At 42.5% G+C, this 21,766-nt stretch overlaps 1 protein-coding gene across 20 annotated transcripts in view; it reads right to left on the reverse strand.

Annotated features, from left to right (window-relative positions):
* The window catches only part of MYO18A (myosin XVIIIA), a 316,966-nt gene that overhangs the window by 9,506 nt on the left and 285,694 nt on the right, over positions 1 to 21,766 (reverse strand). For 11 of the 20 annotated variants that reach the window (XM_040423424.1, XM_040423422.1, XM_040423421.1 and 8 more), the window contains 2 exons: positions 14,873 to 14,995; positions 11,775 to 13,161 (listed from right to left, as the gene is read on the reverse strand). In XM_040423424.1, coding sequence (XP_040279358.1) covers positions 11,775 to 13,161; positions 14,873 to 14,995 — 1,510 coding nt within the window. Of the gene's footprint in view, positions 1 to 11,756; positions 13,162 to 14,872; positions 14,996 to 21,766 lie in introns of those variants that run through there. The other 9 variants (XM_040423419.1, XM_040423420.1, XM_040423416.1 and 6 more) reach the window with 3 other exon arrangements.

Consider the following 21,766-nt stretch of genomic DNA (forward strand, 5'->3'; position numbering starts at 1 on the left):
GGTGATGGGAGGCATGCTCATGGGGGTATGGTGTCTGCCCTTTAATTCACGGCGTTGTGCTGGCTGCATCGCGGCCATCACAGTGCCGGGGCTATGTTTGTTGATGCAGCACGCCGTCTCCCACACTAGGGTTTTGAGCTAGGCAGATTAAAAGAATATGAATGCAGCACGCCTTCTCCCACACTAGGGTTTCGGCTTAGGCAGATTCAGGTGTACTGCTACTTTGGCTCCTGATGAAGTGCACGAGACATGTGCACAGAAACGCGTTGAGCCGTAGCTAAGTGTTACTAGGGACTGCTGGTTGCTGGTGGTACAACAGCCAGACCAGCAATCACCTGTTATTGTTGTGCACCGCACGAGTGTCAGTGTCTGAGGGACGGTACAGTGCACAGCCATTCCTCTTGCTGACCATAACTGCCCAGTGACTGACTTTGTACTGGACAGTTTGATAATGCTGCGAATGTTATCCCACTGGGCTCCTCTTTGTGAGACATGACATCTCTCTGAGTACACCTGTTAATCCCAGTGGTTATACCATTCCGTTTAGTACTTATCCCACCAGCATTTAGCTAGTGCAGTGGCATTACTCTGCTCTTTGGATGATTACATCCAATCACTAGTAGCGGTGGGATTTGTATACATTATTATCCGGGTCCGTATCAAGTATAGGGTGTTCACAGTGTTCCCCCACACTACACACTGGGTGGGCATTGTGACCACATTTCTGCGCACCCTTTTGATTATTACTGGACCGGTTTTTGGCCCAACACGACTATTTTTAGGTTAGTCACCTCTACACGTTTTTCTACGTTATGCATTGAATAAAACTTTATTGTTTTGCTTATTTTAACGTCCCTCCATACATTTGCTCCTTTTCTTACCAGGAAGGGGCTTAACTGGAAAGGTTCTGTGGCCAAAAGATGAGATGTTGTGAACCAGACTTGCGCCACAATTTTGGCGTAAAATAAGGTGATCGAAAGGCACGGACTGAAGAAAGTTTCTGCCAATTACACATTACGTAGGGCACAGAAATGACTAGCGGAAGTCCTCCAAGATTTGCAGTAAACTATCCACAAAGCTCCAGTTATAGGGAAAGCATTTTTCTCTGTAAGAAGGACTGGATTTTATATGCATTGCCATGAGCAGGTAGACACAATTTGGCTCCTTTCACTTGTAATTAAGATATATAATTAAGGTATGTTAAGTTTACTAATGAAATGTCGACCTTTATAATATATTAATTGATATTCATTGCTTATAAATTAGCGGCTCTTTAGCAATTTGGCAAATGTTTATATTGGATATAAATAGTTTTGCTGCTAAAATTTATGGAGATATTTACATCCACTCAAGGGCAAAGGCTTAAAAGGAACAGTTCAGAGCAATCTTTTCTCAACTACGCTCCATGGAGACTTCAACACATGGGACTTTTTACTTCACCCATTATCAATATTGCCAATGCATGAAAGATAATGGAGTGCAACTTATTAGACCTTATTTCCTGGCCACCATATTGATTTTCATATCCTGTAGCTTTTATTCTGCTTAAAGGGGTTGTCCGGCCTTAATTAAGTGATGGACCCTCAGGATAGGCCATCACTATCTGATCGGCGGGGGCCCAACACCCTGCACTGATCAGCATCTCTGTGTAGCTCTGTGGCCAGAACTACACAGCACTGTCAACACTGTAGTGGATAGCGCTCATCGTTGCAGTACTGATCCCATTCACTTCAATGAGAGCAGTGCTGCAGTTGCCAGCGATGTCCACTTTAATGTTAACCGTGCTATGTAGTTTCGTGACAGAGCTACACAGAAAACCTGATTGCTGCGGGTGCAGGGTGTCAGATCCCTGCCGATCAGCTAGTAATGGCCTATCCTAAGGATAGGTCATCACTTAAAAAAAGAGTGGACAACTCCTTTAATGTAAAAAATGATGATTTCTATCAAAGCTAGAACCAGTCGTGTACCTCACATGGATCCAGAGCTCCCCCCATTCTTGGTAGTGCAAGATTTATTTCAATCTGGCAGTTAAGGGGGGCATGTCCTGCACCTGTCACAATAGATATGTTTGGTAACAGTTGTAGGGTAGAACTGAGCATGTGCGACCACATCAGCAAGGTGGACAGAGACATGAGGAAATGTACAAACAGCAGGTGGTGCTATACAGATCCATTTTAATGAATAGCTCAGTGGCTTCACTGAATTTTTTATTAAATACAAGTACAAAAGTATTCAGATAAAGGTGCCGGTTTGGAAAATGGAGAATATTTTACATGGGACAACTCCTTTAAGAAACACTGAGGCAGATTTACTAAACCTAATATTGGCTACAGATTTATCACAGTGGCTCAGGCTGGATGATAAATGTGTGCAGGGACACACACTTTTGTCTAACTGTATAACAACTTTTGAGACAGAATTTTATGACAGAATTATAGCACAAATTTGGTGAAAAACTTTTCATCTTAGGTCTTTCCCCTTCCTGCTAAACCCCACCCCTTTTTCAAGTAAGCCAACCCATGCTGCTTCTATTTGCGGCACTTTTTAGACAAAATCTAGCAGAAAACACATTAGTAAAGCCGGGCCATGATGTGTATTTTGGAATCAGATTCTTTAGTCACTCCAACAAATCTGCCCCAACATCTTACAGTAGTGGGCAGGTTATCTGCGATACTGGATGAAAGTTTACATAAGTGAAAGGAATCAAGATGGATTACCATAATCTATAATGCCTTAAAAGTCTATCCGCTATCAAAATCCTTAATTTAGAAAATCTATTTGGATGTTAACCGCCTTTATATCGTGTACAGTCGTTTTTCAGCTAAAGAAACTGAAAGAGCTGGAGATTACAGTGATCAAGCATCGCCCCATGTAATCATATGGGCAAGCACAGCATCTGATCAGTCATGGAAAAAAAATCAGTTGAAGAAAGGAATACATACAGTTGGATTTTAAGAGGTTTTGAAAAGGTAGAACATAAGGCATACATACTTGTACATATTTGCCCCTCATATCTTCCACCATATATAGCTCTATACATCACTGCACAAGAAAAAGCATAGTCATACTTCAGAGGTTCTGCTTTTTATCATCTGTGGTAGTATAAAATTCTATTTGCATCATTTAGCTGCTCTCCCTTTTAAACATTAGGTACCGTATTTTTCGCCCTACAAGATGCACCGGCCCATGAGACACGTAGGTTTTTGAGGAGGAAAAAAATAAAAAAAATATTTTGAACCAAAAGGTGTGCTTTGGTGGGTTTTGAACTAATGGTTGTCTGTGGATGGCACTGTTATGGGGGCATCTGTGGATGGCACTGTTATAGGGGATCATTGTGGGGGCATCTGTGGATTGCACTGTTATGGGGGTATCTTCGGATGACACATATATAGCATCTTATCTAATGTGTCATCCACAGATCCCCCATAACAGTGTCCCTGTGTAGTGAATGGGGGCCGGCGTGTGTATCAGCGGGAGGGAGGAGAGACTGCAATGGCAGAGGGGCCCGGTGCAGTCACTCTATTCTACTACACCGGGCCCTGCTCACTGTAGTATAATCATATCTAACTTGTGGGTATTGTTAAAGTATTCAAATCATCTGAAATCCAGCGCTTGTACTACTTACTACTAACTTCGTAGCAGGCAGGACGGGCGCTCGCAGCGTGACTCACTACATCATGCACCTGCGCCGCCTGCTTCATTCATAAAGTGGGCGGAGCAAGCGCGTGACGTAGTGAGCTACGCTGCGAGCACCCGCCCGCCCGGCCTCCTGACTGCCAAGAAGTTAGTAGTAAGATCGGTCGCCCACACGTGCGTTCACCCACGCCCGCCCCACCGCAGTGACAAAAAAATATGTATTTTTTGATCACTGCACATTCACTTTACAAGCACTGCGGCGATAAAAAAAAAATCTGTTTTGATATTTTTTATCAACCGCAGCGGCCTCCGGGACTTCGCTAGCCTCCCCTTTGTAAGACAGGCTTGCTTTTTTTCTTGGGTAGTCTCAGGGAATACCCCTAAATTTAGTAGTCCAAAATGTCAAACAGGGGGTATTCTTCTGAAGAGGCCTACAGGATTCTGACCCAGTCGGATGAGGAATGGGAACCCCTTATCTGACGAATCTAGCGGGTCAGAATATGAACCTGTAGAAAGCAGTGGCTCTCTGACCCAAAGTTCGGACGAGGAGGTGGAGGTCCCTGATAGCACCAGGCGTACCAGGCCCCGTGTCGCTAGACCACAGGTTATGCAGGATCCGCTTCAAGAGCAGCAGAGTGGGGCTGGCGCTGCCGGATCACGTGGTGAGGCATACACCAGCAGCGCAGCCCTCCCTGGACATAGTACCAGCACTGCCGTACAACATGGTGACGTGGCGAGGACCAGAAGGGCAGTTGAAGCTGGTACGGTGGCACGTGCAATAGTTACCCCGTCGCAGCCACCGCAAAGACAGGCCCGTAGAGCCCCTAGAATCCCTGAGGTGCTGGCAAACCCTGATTGGCAGTCACCAACTTCAGCCGCACCATTAGTTCCCCCTTTCACCGCCCAGTCTGGAGTTCGGGTTGAGACGGCTCATATCGGTTCGGCCCTGGGATTTTTTGAGCTGTTCTTGACTGCGGAGCTCTTGGACTTAGTCGTGGCAGAGACAAACCGGTATGCCACACAATTTATATCCGCCAACCCGGGAAGCTATTATGCCCAGCCTTTCCGGTGGAAACCAGTCCAAGTTTCCGAAATTAAAATTTTTCTGGGCCTTCTCCTCAACATGGGTCTAACTAAAAAGCATGAATTGCGGTCATATTGGTCCACGAACCCGATTCATCACATGCCCATGTTCTCTGCTGCTATGTCCAGGGCACGATTTGAGGCCATCCTCCGTTTCCTGCATTTTAGCGACAACACCACCTCCCGTCCCAGAGGCCACCCAGCTTTTGACCGGCTCCACAAAATTCGGCCCCTCATAGACCACTTCAACCAGAAATTTGCAGATTTGTATACCCCCAAACAAAACATCTGCATAGACGAGTCCCTAATACATTTTACCGGGCGCCTTGGCTTCAAACAATACATCCCAAGCAAGGGTGCCCGGTATGGGGTCAAATTGTATAAGCTCTGTGAAAGGGCCACAGGCTATACCCACAAATTTCGGATCTATGAGGGAAAAGATCAGACCCTGGAGCCGGTCGGTTGCCCTGACTACCTGGGGAGCAGTGGGAAGACAGTCTGGGACTTGGTGTCACCCTTATTTGGCAAGGGGTACCATCTTTATGTGGACAATTTCTACACAAGTGTGGCCCTCTTTAGGCATTTGTTTCTAGAACAGATTTGCGCCTGTGGCACCGCGCGAACTAGTCGCGTGGGCTTCCCCCAACGGCTCGTTACCACCCATCTTGCAAGGGGGGAGAGGGCTGCCTTGTGTAACGAAGAACTGCTCGCGGTGAAATGGAGAGACAAGCGTGACGTTTACATGCTCTCCTCCATTCACGCAGACACGACAATACAAATTGAGCGAGCAACCTGTGTCATTGAAAAGCCCCTCTCAGTCCACGACAATAATTTGCTCATGGGAGGGGTGGACTTCAATGACCAGATGTTGTCTCCGTATTTAGTTTCCCGACGCACCAGACGCTGGTATAAGAAGGTGTCTGTATATTTAATTCAATTGGCACTGTACAATAGTTTTGTTCTCTACAGTAAGGCTGGGAGAACAGGATCCTTCCTCAAATTCCAGGAAGAGATCATCGAGAACCTCCTGTATCCAGAAGGTTCCGTGGCCCCATCCACCAGTGTAGTTAGCCGTCTACACGAGCGACATTTCCCCAGTGTCGTTCCTGGTACCTCAACCCAACCGTCACCCCGAAAAAGATGTCGTGTCTGTAGCAGGAGTGGAATAAGGCGTGACACCCGCTATTTCTGTCCTGACTGTCCTGACCACCCTGCCCTATGCTTTGGAGAGTGTTTCCGGAAGTACCACACACAGGTACACCTAGCATAGGGATTGCATCTCACAGGACAGGCACACAGGGCTATTAGGGCCCTTTTACTCACAGCTGCTGCAAACCTCTCCTTTCACCAGGGATAAAGTGCATAACGTACTTCGCCACATCTTTGGGCGATTTGCACTTTGCACATTGTCCCATGGGGAAGGAGAGTTTTGTTCTATAAAGGTAAAAAAAAACTAAACAAAAAAAAAAATACCGGTAAGTAAAAAAGTTATCGTTCAGTTAAAAAAAGTTTATATGTTCTGTTCAAAAGTTAATAAATTTATTGCGTTGCGGCCTGGTTTTTTCTTTTGTTTTTTTTACTTCCAGGTGGACCAACCGATCGACTAGCTGCAGCACTGATGTGCATTCTGACAGAAGCATTGCGCTGCTGTGAGATTACACGCAAGTCGGTGTATGCGGCGCTGCAAGACGAGATTTCTCCTCTGCAGTAAAAGATACGTTTGCCGAGGCATATGAGCTGAGGAGGTGGCGGTGTTCATATACTTTGGCAAACACTTTGTATATATAAAAAAAAAAATCCCGGCAAAGATTTATTCATCCACATCGATTGATGTGAATGGAGAAATCTGGTTTGCCAGGGCATACGAACTAAGTTGGTATGGATGTTGGGCGGAGCTCCAATGTCCTGGCAGACGCCTTTCCCCTCCTTTTTCTTTTTTTGGCAGAGATTTTTTCATCCACATTGATCGATGCGAATGAAGAAATCTGTGCCGTTCATTTTTTTCTTCCAGCCCAGAGGCTGAACGGAAAAAAAAAATCTCATTACCCGTATGCTCAATATAAGGAGAATAGCAGAAACTCCTAATGCTGGGCATACATGTAATGATTGCGGAGACCCTCAAATGCCAGGGCAGTACAAACACCCCACAAATAACACCATTTTGGAAAGAAGACACCCCAAGGTATTCGCTGAGGGGCATATTGAGTCCATGAAAGATTGACATTTTTGTCCCAAGTTAGCGGAAAGGGAGACTTTGTGAGAAAAAAAAATCAAAAAAATCAATTTCCGCTAACTTGTGCCAAAATTTTTTTTTTTCTATGAACTCGCCATGCCCCTCATTGAATACCTTGGGGTGTCTTCTTTCCAAAATGGGGTCACATGTGGGGTATTTATACTGCCCTGGCATTTTAGGGGCCCCAAAGCGTGAGAAGAAGTCTGGTATCCAAATGTCTAAAAATGCCCTCCTAAAAGAAATTTGGGCCCCTTTGCCCACCTAGGCTGCAAAAAAGTGTCACACATGTGGTATCTCCGTATTCAGGAGAAGTTGGGGAATGTGTTTTGGGGTGTCATTTTACATATACCCATGCTGGGTGAGAGAAATATCTTGGCAAAAGACAACTTTGTATAAAAAAAATGGGAAAAGTTGTCTTTTGCCAAGATATTTCTCTCACCCAGCATGGGTATATGTAAAATGACACCCCAAAACACATTCCCCAACTTCTCCTGAATACGGAGATACCACATGTGTGACACTTTTTTGCAGCCTAGGTGGGCAAAGGGGCCCACATTCCAAAGAGCACCTTTCGGATTTCACCGGCCATTTTTTACAGAATTTGATTTCAAACTCCTTACCACACAATTGGGCCCCTAGATTGCCAGGGCAGTATAACTACCCCACAAGTGACCCCATTTTGGAAAGAAGACACCCCAAGGTATTCCGTGAGGGGCATGGCGAGTTCCTAGAATCTTTTATTTTTTGTCACAAGTTAGTGGAAATTATGATTTTTTTTTATTTAGTTTTTTCTTACAAAGTCTCATATTCCACTAACTTGTGACAAAAAATAAAAACTTCCATGAACTCACTATGCCCATCATCGAATACCTTGGGGTGTCTTCTTTCCAAAATGGGGTCACTTGTGGGGTAGTTATACTGCCCTGGCATTCTAGGGGCCCAAATGTGTGGTAAGGAGTTTGAAATCAAATTCTGTAAAAAATGGTCGGTGAAATCCGAAAGGTGCTCTTTGGAATGTGGGCCCCTTTGCCCACCTAGGCTGCAAAAAAGTGTCACACATCTGGTATCTCCGTATTCAGGAGAAGTTGGGGAATGTGTTTTGCAGTGTCATTTTACATATACCCATGCTGTGTGAGAGAAATATCTTGGCAAAAGACAACTTTTCCCATTTTTTTATACAAAGTTGTCTTTTGCCAAGATATTTCTCTCACCCAGCATGGGTATATGTAAAATGACACCCCAAAACACATTCCCCAACTTCTCCTGAATACGGAGATACCAGATGTGTGACACTTTTTTGCAGCCTAGGTGGGCAAAGGGGCCCACATTCCAAAGAGCACCTTTCGGATTTCACCGACCATTTTTTACAGAATTTGATTTCAAACTCCTTACCACACATTTGGGCCCCTAGAATGCCAGGGCAGTATAACTACCCCACAAGTGACCCCATTTTGGAAAGAAGACACCCCAAGGTATTCGCTGATGGGCATAATGAGTTCATGGAAGTTTTTATTTTTTGTCACATGTTAGTGGAATATGAGACTTTGTAAGGAAAAAAATAAAAAATCATCATTTTCCGCTAACTTGTGACAAAAAATAAAAAGTTCTATGAACTCACTATGCCCATCAGCAAATACCTTAGGGTGTGTACTTTCCGAAATGGGGTCATTTGTGGGGTGTTTGTACTGTCTGGCCATTGTAGAACCTCAGGAAACATGACAGGTGCTCAGAAAGTCAGAGCTGCTTCAAAAAGCGGAAATTTACATTTTTGTACCATAGTTTGTAAACGCTATAACTTTTACCCAAACCATTTTTTTTTTTACCCAAACATTTTTTTTTTTATCAAAGACATGTAGAACAATAAATTTAGAGCAAAATTTATATATGGATGTCGTTTTTTTTTGCAAAATTTTACAACTGAAAGTGAAAAATTTCATTTTTTTGCAAAAAAATCGTTAAATTTCGATTAATAACAAAAAATGTAAAAATGTCAGCAGCAATGAAATACCACCAAATGAAAGCTCTATTAGTGAGAAGAAAAGGAGGTAAAATTCATTTGGGTGGTAAGTTGCATGACCGAGCAATAAACGCTGAAAGTAGGGTAGGTCAGAAGTGTAAAAAGTGGCCTGGTCTTTCAGGGTGTTTAAGCTATGGGGGCTGAGGTGGTTAAATGTGTCCATAATCCTGTTTATAGTTAATAAAATTCATGTTGGAACTCTGTTTCTTCTTTTATGCACAGTTCAAAATCAATTAAAACAGACAGACCTTAAAGGCTATGTGCACCTTTAGGGGTCATTTTTTTTAAATTATTGCATTATACTCATTTTTAACTAAAAATTATATTTTCAATTGGTCTTTATTAAAAATAGTGAGCCGTTCTGTCACAAAAGGTTAACTGTTTTTCTAGCTGTGTGAATGGCACTTTCACATGTAGCCTAAAGTGGTTTTCCTGAGTTCATGGAACCCCCCTCACCTCCCTCAGAAATAGCATTTGTACATAATAACAAGCATGTCCATACTTTTCTGCTTGTATCTGCATCCCTGTCACACGCTGTTTGTTGTCATGTACTACACTATTATGTGATCAAGTCTCATGCTTCTTATCACTTTTGTTCCCTGTTCTCAGGTGCCAGTCATCTCCTTGCATCCTTGCCCTCTATGCATGCGAGGATCCAGCTGCTGTGTGCCGCCCACACACATGTGCTTTCCTAACACCACAATACAGCTCTCAGAAAAAAAATCACACCATTGCTGACATCCTATCAGCAGGGTAGTGATTAGAAGGCTCTGTGACTGGTTGAAGTTATGTTACACAGCCAGATCTCAACAGTGCTGCCAGAGTCATGTGACCGTCTGTGAGAGCTCAAAACAGGACAATTTTTTAATCTACGTACTTCAGAAAGGTGTTATTTGGTGGACTAGGAGTTGACTAGCAAATTAAAGTTTACTCCTGGAATTCCCCTTTTAGGGCTCATTCAGATGGCCGTATGCTGTCCGCAAAAAAGCGGATCCGTTTTTTTGCGGATTAGATGCTGTCCCATTCACTTCTATGGGGCACTTTTCTTCCATTGCACGGCTCAGCAAAAAAATAAAATCAAACCTGTCCTATACTTACATAGAAACATAGAATGTGTCGGCAGATAAGAACCATTTGGCCCATCTAGTCTGCTTAGTGAAAATCAGGACGTAGCCCTATTGAAGTCTATGGATCAGCAAAAAAATGGAATGCAATCCGTTTTTTTGCGGACATGCTGAACTGTCCGCCAAAAAACGGATCCGCATTTTTGCGGACAGCATTCGACCGTCTGAATGAGCCCTTAATGATAAATCACTGGGTGCCTGCAACAACCACTAGGTGGAGCTCTGAAGCTTAGCGCATACCGCTCCTACTCCTAAGCTTCCTCTAAAGGTTTAGGCAAGTAGCTATAATCTTATCATATGGCTACCCAAGAGCTTTCAATAAAAGAGAATTGAGCTCCAACTCCGCAAGGATAGATTATAAAAATAATATGTGCAGCAGGTGGAGATACGCTTCAGAAATTTGCCACAGCCCTCTCACATTGGTCTAGAATATATTCTATGAAATATGTAAGCAAAATTCATAGTTCCCTCTTTCCAGATGCTTATTTTAAAGTAAAAACAATGTGCAGACACAACCATCAAGAAGACAGACTGGGTTGCAGTATAGTATACTATGCATAAAAATGCATTTACAACTGTTTGCTGCCACCTCTACCTCCAAAATATGCATATATGCAGAAATGGCCAAGTCCTTACTTTCAGAATGTAAAGGGTTATTACTCTGTGAAGTGCTAGATTGCCGCATTGAGACCATGGATAATAAAACAGGCGACAAGAACTGCAAACTTCCTGCTGTGCCGATTAATTTTCAGTCTGTTCGCTCACTAGCTTGCTTGACAGAAAGAGCTATACAATGCTTAGCAAAAGTGGTATTTTCAACAAATATGAATAGAGAAGTATTTGCATATCATATGAATAGAGAAGTATTTGCTGAAAAAGTCTCTATTTCAGCGCTGGAAGAATTAAGGTCGCTCATGGGGGTGTAGTAACTGCACAGATTAACAGAACAGCCTTTAAGACCTTATAACTCATGTGCATTGATTTCCAGGCCTGGCACAATATGCACATTCACCCTAATCAACTCTTAAAATATTTTCTAAGGATATTTCTATGGCAGCACTGTTAAAATCTTTCATGGTGTTAAAGTTGATTTTGGTCATGACAAGTGTTTCACCGGCAACATCACATACTGATAAATTCTACAACCACAAGAACACAGCTTTCTTTGTGCAGTGGATGGACAAAGCTGGATAAATGGTGCTGTGTCTTATAGCCAACCTTTTAGGGCAAATTGTCAGTCAGCCTGGAATTCCACTGACTACATAGGTTTTCCCTTAGTAGGAAATTTAAAACTATGACCTGTCATATGTACTGTACTTGCAGACTATAGCTGACCTAGAGGAGGTATTCATACATTCCATATACATGTACTACACGTTTATTTTGTACGACTATTTGTCTCAAAATTTGGACCAATAAAGACACTGGTATATATACACATGTTCTAAAATGTACTCTCTACCATTCAACAAGGGTCCCAACCAACTAGTAAATCACCAGCTTACAATGTATGTTAAGTCCTGCCAACCACATATTGAGAATATTCCACCTTTGAACAATATATCATAATACTATGGGTACGAGAGGTGTTAGTCCTCAAAACACCACACATTATAGTTAGTATTCCACTCCGTGCAGGGCATGCTATTGTAGGGTCACTCACAGGCAAACACCTACTGTCTTAATCACTTTCTGGCCGGTATAAATATTTCATCATCAGACTGTCAACTTGTTTCTTCCTTTTCTTATCTTCCTTTTTAGTCTTTTTGCCATTTTTCCCATCTTTCTTGTCCCCCTGAGGCTCTTCTTCATTTTCATAGTCTTTACTTTTCGGCCCCTTTTTCACACTACCTCCACTACGGTAAGATACTGTAGAGCCTGAGGAGGAATCGGATTCTGAAGATGATGAAGAGGAAGAGGACTCGGATCGCTTCTTTTTAGATTTCTTTTTGGACTTCTTAGAATGTTTTTTAGAACTCTTCTTTTTGCGTTCCTCTTCAGAGCTGGAATCAGAACTACTCTTCCGAGTTCTACTTCGTCTGCTAGAGGCCCTGGAGAAGTCTAAAGCAGACGCTGACCTCTTGAGTCCTAAAGAGGACTCTCCTTTCTCTGCATGTAAGCTCTTCATACTTCTTACACTTTTTGTGTCATCATCATCTGAATCAGGATCAAGACTTTTCCTCTTGAACTTTATAGGCTTGTAGCTTAGAACCTCATTGATTGCAGCCTCGAGGTCTGGATCTAAGTAGTTGCGGTGTGAAACAGGCTGTAGATCTCTACTTTCTAGTTCAATATCTTCTGCACCTGGGGTTCTAGCCTGTGGAGGTACTGAAAAACTACGTCCAGAGGAGTGCTGACTATACAACGACCGAGTATCACTAAACCCAATGCTAACAGAGTCATCAAAATCATCTAGTGTGCTTCTGGCCATAGACAAACGAGTGTCGGAGCGGTTGGCTAGCGTTGGACTTCTGAATTCTGAGCGCCTGCTGAGTGAAGGACTTACAGCTGACAAGTCATTGCGGGATTCATCTAATTTGGAAGTGCTACGTCTTAGACTAGGTGGACTAGTAATGCCAAAGCTCAGTGATGATTTGGTTTCATCTTCATCTTCTAGACCGCGCCTATTAGAGAGGCGACTGGAAACTACAGACACTTTATCAAACTCGGGGCTTGCTATGGACCACCTCTTGTCAAGTCCCTTTCTGGCTCGACTAGATGCTTCTGTAAATGCCTGAGACACCAATGATGACCTATCATCCAGGTCTTCACTACCTTGAGATTTTCTCCAAGAAGTAACAGACAGTGTATCATCAAGTGCACTTCCTGAAGGATCCTTCTGAACTTTACGGAATGACCTATCTGGAGACTCAGATCTATCTTTCAAAGTGGAAAATAAAGAATCCTCATCACCTTTACCACCTATAGAGTCCTTAATGTTTGCCCTTTTTCTATAGCTGAGAGAGCTCATTACAGACACTGGCCTTTCATCCACGTCTTTGCCTTGTTTGACAGGCTTTAGTTCTTTTCCTTCTTTTCCCTCCTTCAATTCTGTGCTCTGGCTAAGTCTTTAGTTGTGTGAATGTGCAGAAGTTTGATGTATGATAAAATGGCATAGAAAGCAAAGAAGAAGACAGAATCAGTTAAAAAGTAAAAGAAAAAAGGTGAAAGGAGAAAATATGCACAGAACATGAGCAGGAAGCAAAAAGAGAATAAAATAATACAATGAAAGTAGACAGGACAAAGGATCTGTACCGTATATTCCTTAAAGAAAATGCAAAACCTGGCAATCTTTTTGCATAACATCTGCCGACACACGTGGCATTCATGTGTGACATTACTCAAGTGATAGATTACAGGAACAAAAATCTTCTAATTAAATAACCGAAGAACACCTCAACCTGTTCTACAGAACAAATATTTTACCAGGGCAAATGGGTGTGAGGTGAACACAAGAAAGGGACTCAGGTCATTAACGTGGCTCCATGATTAGATTATTTATTTGGCCAGATAATGAAATTAAGAGATCATAATCTCTGCCCATTCTTAATTTCATGCGCCAAGAAAAATGAGTTTGGGGACAATGTTGCTTGAGCTTCGATGCTGTGGCCCGTTGCTAATTGCTTGGAAATGACTAATGTGTATAGTGATTCGAGCTGGCTAGAGAGTACCCCAAGTTATAAATTGTGATTGGTTTTGTGCCTAATGACGCACACTATTTGCTGATGACCCTCAGCAGAGGGATACAAACCGAAATAAACATGCTTCTTGAAGACGTCTTCTGTGTTTATCGCCTGCTTCACAAGTGAAATATACAATTACCACTGCAGTGCTTTGCCACAATGCAGAGATGGAAAGAATAAACAGAATTCTCTGTCTGACCAAGATGTTTAGTATTTGCAACTAAGAAAATATACAGATGCATAGAAATATATAGTTGAGGGCTGAGGTAACAAACTGATGCCCAGCAAAAACTGTACACAGGTATTTATTAGTACAGAACCTTTGGGCAAACTGTAGGCCAGTGGGCCAGTATGCCTGGACAACCCCTCTAAAGAGAATCTGTCAACAGGTTTGTGCTACTGTAGCTTATCTGAGGGTAGCATAAAGTAGAGACAGAGACCTAGAATTCAGGCACACTCAGTGATTTTGTGAATATTACTGCAAGAAAACCAGTGTTTATCAGCTGCATTGCGAGCCTGCACTGGAGTTTTTTCAATGATGTGCATAACCAGTGGAGTCCTGGATGTTCATGCCCAGACGACAACCCTGCCACTGCTTGACAGCTTTCTCCCTATAGAGAGTATATTTAGAAAGCAGTCAAATCAGCGGCAAGGACAGCCCTTCTCTCATAAATATAGCTAGAATATGCCACCACCTTACGATGTGTGGGGGTTCCTCCACTGGGATCTACATAACTGAGAATAAAAAGCTGCTCACGATATGACACTATCATGAGACAGTAAAAAAAAAAAACTAAGGGCATTTAAAAGGTGCTCAAAGAAGGTTAGTCAGTGGGCAAGTAGAGTTCTTGCAGTATAAATTCATGAATGTGCTCTACAATACACAGTTCCTTATGCTCAATTCAGTGTTCAGGCGGCACATCCAAAGTTTCTTCACCAATCAGAATCAGGAAGAGCTGACGCCTTTAAGTTGACATCCAGGTTTATAAATAACATTTTACGATAAATATGAAAAAGACATGTAAATTGAACTATTTCATGTTAAAATATTATTATTATTATTATTATTATTATTATTATAATAATAAATACTAACCTAGAGCTCTTTAAACTACCATCATCTGAGTAGGCTTTGGAAGAATTTTTGTTTTTGGACAGCCATGACTTCACTCCATCCACTCGTTCATCAAGTTCAGAGTCTGCATCTGAGTCTCCATCACTGCCAGAAAGCAAGACACCAATTAGTTCCAAAAATAAAGAATAGTCACATAACCAGGAGAACGGAGCATGCTTTAACTTATCTTACAGGGTTAGTCATAGTGTTACTTTTACCTGTAAATAAATGATTACTATAATTGGGTTTGTAATGTCTACATTAAAGGGGTTTTCTGGGAGTAAAATACTGATGACCTATCGTCAGGCTGATGAGCTGTTTGAAGAGACCTTTTCTTAGAGTAGTGAACTTGTGTTTTCAAGTTCAGTGTACAAGGTTCGGGTTATCTAAAAACTACGTTATGGATTCTGGTACCACGGACCATAACCTATGGTCTGTGGTAGCGGAATTCATAATGGAATTCTTAGATAACCCGAACCTTGTAAGCTGAACTTGAAAACACAAGTTAGCTCATCCCTACTAGCGACATCATGTCCATCAGTCACTTGGCCAAGGTGCAGCTCAGTCCCATTCAAGCGAATACCAAGCACAGCCATATACAACATATGGCATAGTGCTTGGTACTTTGTGAGGAGACAGCAGCACTTGTCCAAGATCTTCCGCCCTCGATGGGGGTGCTGGGGGTCTGACCCCCACTGATATGATGACCTATCCTGAGAACAGGTCACAAATATTGTACTTCCAGAAAACCCCTTTAGGCGTAGACTGAAAAACAAACGTCTCGTATAATTTTGTAAGTTACAGATATTACTATTCTGGTTGGGTTATAGAGATTTACTATTCTGTTTTCCAGAACATCATATTTTTACTTTCTGTTAAGAAAGGAATTATGAATATGACCTAAAGTCACCCAGCAGACACTTACCACTCCCCCGTCACTCACTGTAAATTAGGTATGTAATAATATATACTTTATTACCCAGTATGTTTCAACAAACTACTTATTCTACCTAGTATACTTCTGAATTCTGTAAGTCAAACTGAATACATTGGAAGACGCAGAATTTTTATTTATTGCCTGAGGACCCCAGTGTTGAAGGGCCCCGTGTCAGTCGTATGGAAACTAACATTAAATTGTCAATTACTGAACATACACTCTATGGAGGCTTTTACCTTTACTTTTCTACGAGACAAAAAAAATCACTATAGCGGGCTTTCTGAAGATACTGAGTCGCCAAAAAATGCTGGGAGCTTTCAGCTCTGAAGCTTGCAGAATTGTAAATGTAGCTCTGGGCTTTAATACAGGCAGTAAGGGTCTTTCTAGTGAATGTTTAACGTATGAGTCAGGAAAGCTCCTCGCACACACTGTAATTGGGCAGATAGGCTACCATTATACCACGGATGCCAAAAAAGGTGGATATCGTCCGAGGTTTCAGTTTTTTTATTGTATCGGCCTCAGCTGTTGCAGACAGTGGCATCCATGAATATTTATATGTAAACTGTTCATTGATGTTCAGTGTCGGACTGGGGTTCTTTGGGCCCACTAGAGAAAATTATTCTCGAGGCCCAACTCCTATGTCATCAATACAGTCTAACAGGTTTTTAATTAAAGAAATAGACCATAGTGGCAATTGATTGGCTCCAAAGGAAGCCAAATGGGGTTTTTCTCCTGGAACTTTGGGGCCCTCTATGATATCAGGCCACCGGAGGATCCTCTGGTACTCTGGTGGGGCAGTCCACCCTGTCGATATTCATAGATGTATCAGTGCTTTAACCAATTTTTAAGAGGATGCAATTCAGTAGCCACCTAGTAAGCCACCTCATTAAAATAATGTCTATGCCTGGTCCAGCCAGCAATAGCATCAGACAATCGTGCACAGTAGAAGCCTCACTGAGGTAGGATTCACCATCCTCCTCCTACATCAATATAACCTTGAGGAAACTGATACCTGGCACTAAATGTTAAATGATGCCCCTGAGATGAGAGCTTCTGTGTTTTACTTGTTCTTCTTTGTAACTTAAGTCCATTAAAGTGAAAATTAAAGTTGTTTCCTATATTAAGAAGTGACAGAACCCTCTAATAAACATGGGTTTGCTGTGTCCCATCACATCTTACTGCATCTGAAACCTATTCATATCATTATAACAGTCTGCTAAAGGTTTAGCATCCAATGGGAATGCCAATTGCAGTGTGAAGACAGACTCACTCAGGCATCTGCTTGCAAACCTGAAAGCATCACGGGTAATTTAAGCCGACGCGCCTGTTACAATAATTTAAAATCAATAAATATTTCAGCATTTCTGGCCTGGCATCCGTATTGGAGATGACTAGAGCAGAAGGCTGGGCGGCAGGATAGGCTGTAAGCGGGAGAGGATATTTCAGCCAAGGCAGCATTACATAATATTTAGTGATGCTATGTAAAGAAAACTAATTTGCAGCACTCAGTGTATTAAAAGGCTGCTGTCACGGCAATGTGTCATCAGCCGAACTCTTCATCCTCACACTGGCAGCTGGTACTATTCATCAGGGAGATAGCTTCACAGACACGTGAATAAAATTGAAAACACGAGAGCGGCAGAAATAAAAGATGCCTTTAAAACGATATTCACACCTAGCTAAAATGATGAACTAGTCGTAAACTGTCCAAACCGTCATTGCTAGAGCGAGCGCACTGGATCAAGAAAACATTTGACTGGAGAGGAAATGTATTTTAATTGATATAAGACTACAGCTATATAGGGAAGCACCAGCAGGGGAAGCCCACAAACTGCCCATGACATAAAGAGCTTAAGAAGAAAAACCTAGGTGGTAAATGTATTTATTAAGGGGCTGGTATAAGAAGCGCAAAATTGATTACAAGGCTCATACTTAATTTTGGCACAACGTCAGAGGTCCATATTGCCAGAATCAAAACACTATGCCAGCAGTGCGCTTGGACTTCTTGTGTAATTTACGGCAGTTTTGTTAAATCCGTCAGCCTCTGCATCCCCCATCAACTTTTTAGAAAAGTGGTGTGAAAGGGGCAAAAGCAGCAATTTTTTTTGCGTTATACAAGGTCAGCCTTCGGATTTCCGTCACTAATTCCAATGCAAATACACATCGGATCTTTCATCATTAGGGCACACAGGTCTAATTTGTGATCTGTGAAAACCTAGGCAGCAAAGCCGGAAAAAAATCTTCAGAGAAATTCGCAGCAGCAAAAGTGCACAACATTTAGCATTTCCTGCAGATTCTGAAAAGGAAAAATTTATTGTTTCAAAATCCACAACTGTGGATTTTGCTGCAGATCCTCCAGCAATTTGTAGCAAAATCTGCAACAGTGCATTTCATTTAGCATTTCTTACAGACTTTGAATTTGCAACAAAACTAACACAAATACAGAAAATACACTGGCATGCTGTGGATTTAAAGATCTACACCGCAGGTCAATGACTGCATGGAACTTGCATCTCATTATATTCAGTTGTGCATTTTTCATGCTTAGGGTCCATTCACACTTCCATGGTGTATTGCGGATCTGCAATACACCCAGCCGGCACCCCCCATAGAACTGCCTATTCTTGTCCGCAAATTGCAGATCCGCAGTACACCCGGCTGACATCCCCATAGAACTGCCTATTCTTGTCCGCAATTGCGGACAAGAATAGGACATGTTCTATTTTTTTTGCGGAGCCGCGGCCCGGAAGGTCGGAGCCAAAGCCCGGAAGTTCGGGGCCGCGCTCCAGAAATGCGGAGAGCACACAGTGTGCTCTCTGCATCCCGTTCTGCCCCATTGAGAATGAATGGGTCCACACCCGTTCCCGATATTGCGGAACGGATGCGGACCCATTTGTGGACGTGTGAATGGACCCTAAAATCTGCAGCAAATATGTCCCTTGTGCATTTACCTTAAGGTGGCTATAAGCATGAGATACATACCTTATGTGTATGGACAGTTTATGTGGTCACACACATATTAGATATCTGTCAAGTCAGTTTTGGTGAACTCTGTAATATTTAAAAGCTATTTCCACCACTGCAACCACATTTTATTTATTGCTCCAATGCATCTAAATGCATCTAAAATGGGAAATGATGCAACTTTGAAATGATCTTGATTAAAATGTTCCTATTATTTTGTTGTATCTACAATTCCTATACATGTAAATGTGCGGTCTCCTTCACTGAGCGAGCAGCCGACCGTCGGGAAGGAACACTTCCTTCCTGATTGGCCACTCATTGGCTCATCTAAGCCGCCTTTAGGAAAAGGCTATACTGAGCTGTTCCTTTACTTCTGCCATGTTCTGGGCTAGGAATATAAAATGTTTGATTTTCAGTAGCACCATCAGTTTAAAGGGGTTCTCGATAAGCCCTAGGACACGGATGCTCAACCTGTGGCCCTCCACCATGCCCTGCTGTAGGCTGATAACTGTAGACTGTCCGGGCATGTTGGGAGTTGTAGTTTTGCAACAGCTGGAGGGCTGCAGGTTGAGAATCTTTGCCCTAGGACTCAAGGGAATCATAGAAGGTGGAGCCTCTCATTTTTACATTACAATAGATAGCCACTCCTTAGGAACAGATCCCTCTAGCCATCCTTGTATTACATGGACAATCATTCATCTGAATGGCCACTATGTAATACCACATTTCCCAAAAAAAGCTGTTTTCCTAGGTGACTGCATTTTGAAAGTGTCTGCGCGAGTGGCCACATTTTAAAAGCGGCTGTCTCTGATGAGACAACACCTTTAAATGCAAGCAGAAAAGTAATCGGTTCTCCAATTCTTAATAAAAAAAAGGTTCTCTGCAATGAAATCGACCTGACATCACTGTGGGCAGAAATACTACAGCACAGCTGGGCCAGGGTTTTTTCTGTACTTGAACAGCTACTCGAGAATAAAGGAATTTTTCCATATGAATTTTTTATTTTATTTTTATTTTTACCAGAACAAGAAAATAGATCTTCGAGATCTCTCTCTCGCTTTACAGTTCTGTAATGGAATCTGGTTTACCCAATAGCTCATCGCTTAGATATGCGTTTTACTGTGAAATCTAAAACTCCGCCAACCTTGACAGAGTTTATTTAGGTTAAAAATGTTTGTTTCTAGAGGTTTATAAAGCTAGCAAGAAAAAAAAGGAGCACCGCAATCTCACAGACCATTAAAAGAAAAAAAAAAAAAATAGCTCGGACTGCTACTTTAGAATAATAGCAGTCCCTTGAAGTGAGTAAGCAAAGTGATGGCTGCTGAAGAATTGGCCTTGCTTAACGCCTCTCTCCTTGGAGATGAATAACAATTTGATGGGCCAGGTAAGCAGTGTGCTTAAAGTGAGAACGAGGAACCAGGGGCCATAATCACTTCCCATTTGACTTACACCTACACAGGGACCAAGCAGAACTTGTAAATCCACTTGACATACATATGTTGCCCAGCTATAAATTACCGCCTCCTCCTGGCACACAGAAACATCCGTCACCCGCCCCTCCTCTCCCAACCCTAGTATACCACTGATCTGATTTCCGACACTGCTGTGGCAGCTTTGCTAAATCCATTCTCTGCATGCTTAAAGCAGTTTTTTTGACACCGCCTGAATACAAAACGGCCTTCTGCCCTCATTATGTGTGGAGGAAACGGCAACTGTGGCTGTGCCGAAAGTAAATGGAAATAATTTTTTTTTCCTGCTTGGCTGGGTAATGGTATAAACAGCACTTTTCCTCACCCATTAACTCTCTCATGCCTTTTTCTTTTCTCTACACTCCACCCTCCCGTCTACCACCATGAATGAAGCAGCAGAGACCAGTCTCCCAGGAGAACGGGAGAATCTCAGCTCAAATTGAAAGCATGTCTGCAAAACAGTTACCAGGTATTAGTAGCAATAAGCTATTTATTCGCTAGCATTAGGCTTTTCAGTGTCTAGAGACAAAGTACAGACTATGCTTCAGGTTACGGCTGGAAATTCTGTATCCTAGCCTTCTAATACTAAACCTCCGGGGAATGGGCGAGGCCTTATTCACGGATGTGTGCTGTCCGTGTTCTCCATGGACAGCACATGTACCCATTCATTTTAATATGTGTATTCACACATTCATTCTGTAGCACTTAAGCATGCCATACATTTAAAGTCTATGGGTCCGTGAAAAACACGTACGCCATCAGTCTTTCACAGACCATTTATAGGAGATGCCCTGACCATTTATAGGAGATGACCAAGGGCAGTGCAGAGTCCGCGGAACACGGATAACACATAGACAGCCAAAAACGGACACGCGAACGAAACACAAATTTTTCACTGATGAATCAATGAACATCTTATCACAGATTTCATCACGGACATGGACATGTGAATAAGGCCTGGCCCAAAGTTCTAGGTTATTCTGACCCTCACAGATTTTGTCTGTCCAATACATTAAAGTCTTTAATCCACGACACTAGGAGAAGCCTGGAATGCTATAAGTTAAAGGGCTTATCCCAAGATACAAACGTATCCCCTATCCACAGGTTAGGACATAAGCATCTCATCGGTGGGGGTCCAATTGTTGGGACCCCTACTGATTATGAGAACAAGGGGTCCATGGTCCCTGAATGAATGGACTGACCGTCCAGCATGTATGCTGTCACTCTATTCATACTCATACTGTGGATGGCCGGAGAAAGTCTAGTACAGCACTCCAAGAGCACAAAACATGAAAATACACCCTTCTCCATCTGCAAAAGACTTAACGTTATTCAGAAACACGACATGAGCAAGATAACTGCAGTGTCTGAAAAACTAATCAGAAAAGATGCAATATACATGCAGGTTTTATTATGTCTTAGATATGGCTATCTTGCCTTAAAGGGGAATTTTTTTTGTTGGGGGGGGGGGGGGGGGGGTCAGATAATCCTTTTAAGGTCCTACAT

This window comes from Bufo bufo, chromosome 3 (genome assembly GCF_905171765.1).
Source record: "Bufo bufo chromosome 3, aBufBuf1.1, whole genome shotgun sequence".
NCBI classification, from domain to species: Eukaryota; Metazoa; Chordata; class Amphibia; order Anura; family Bufonidae; genus Bufo; species Bufo bufo.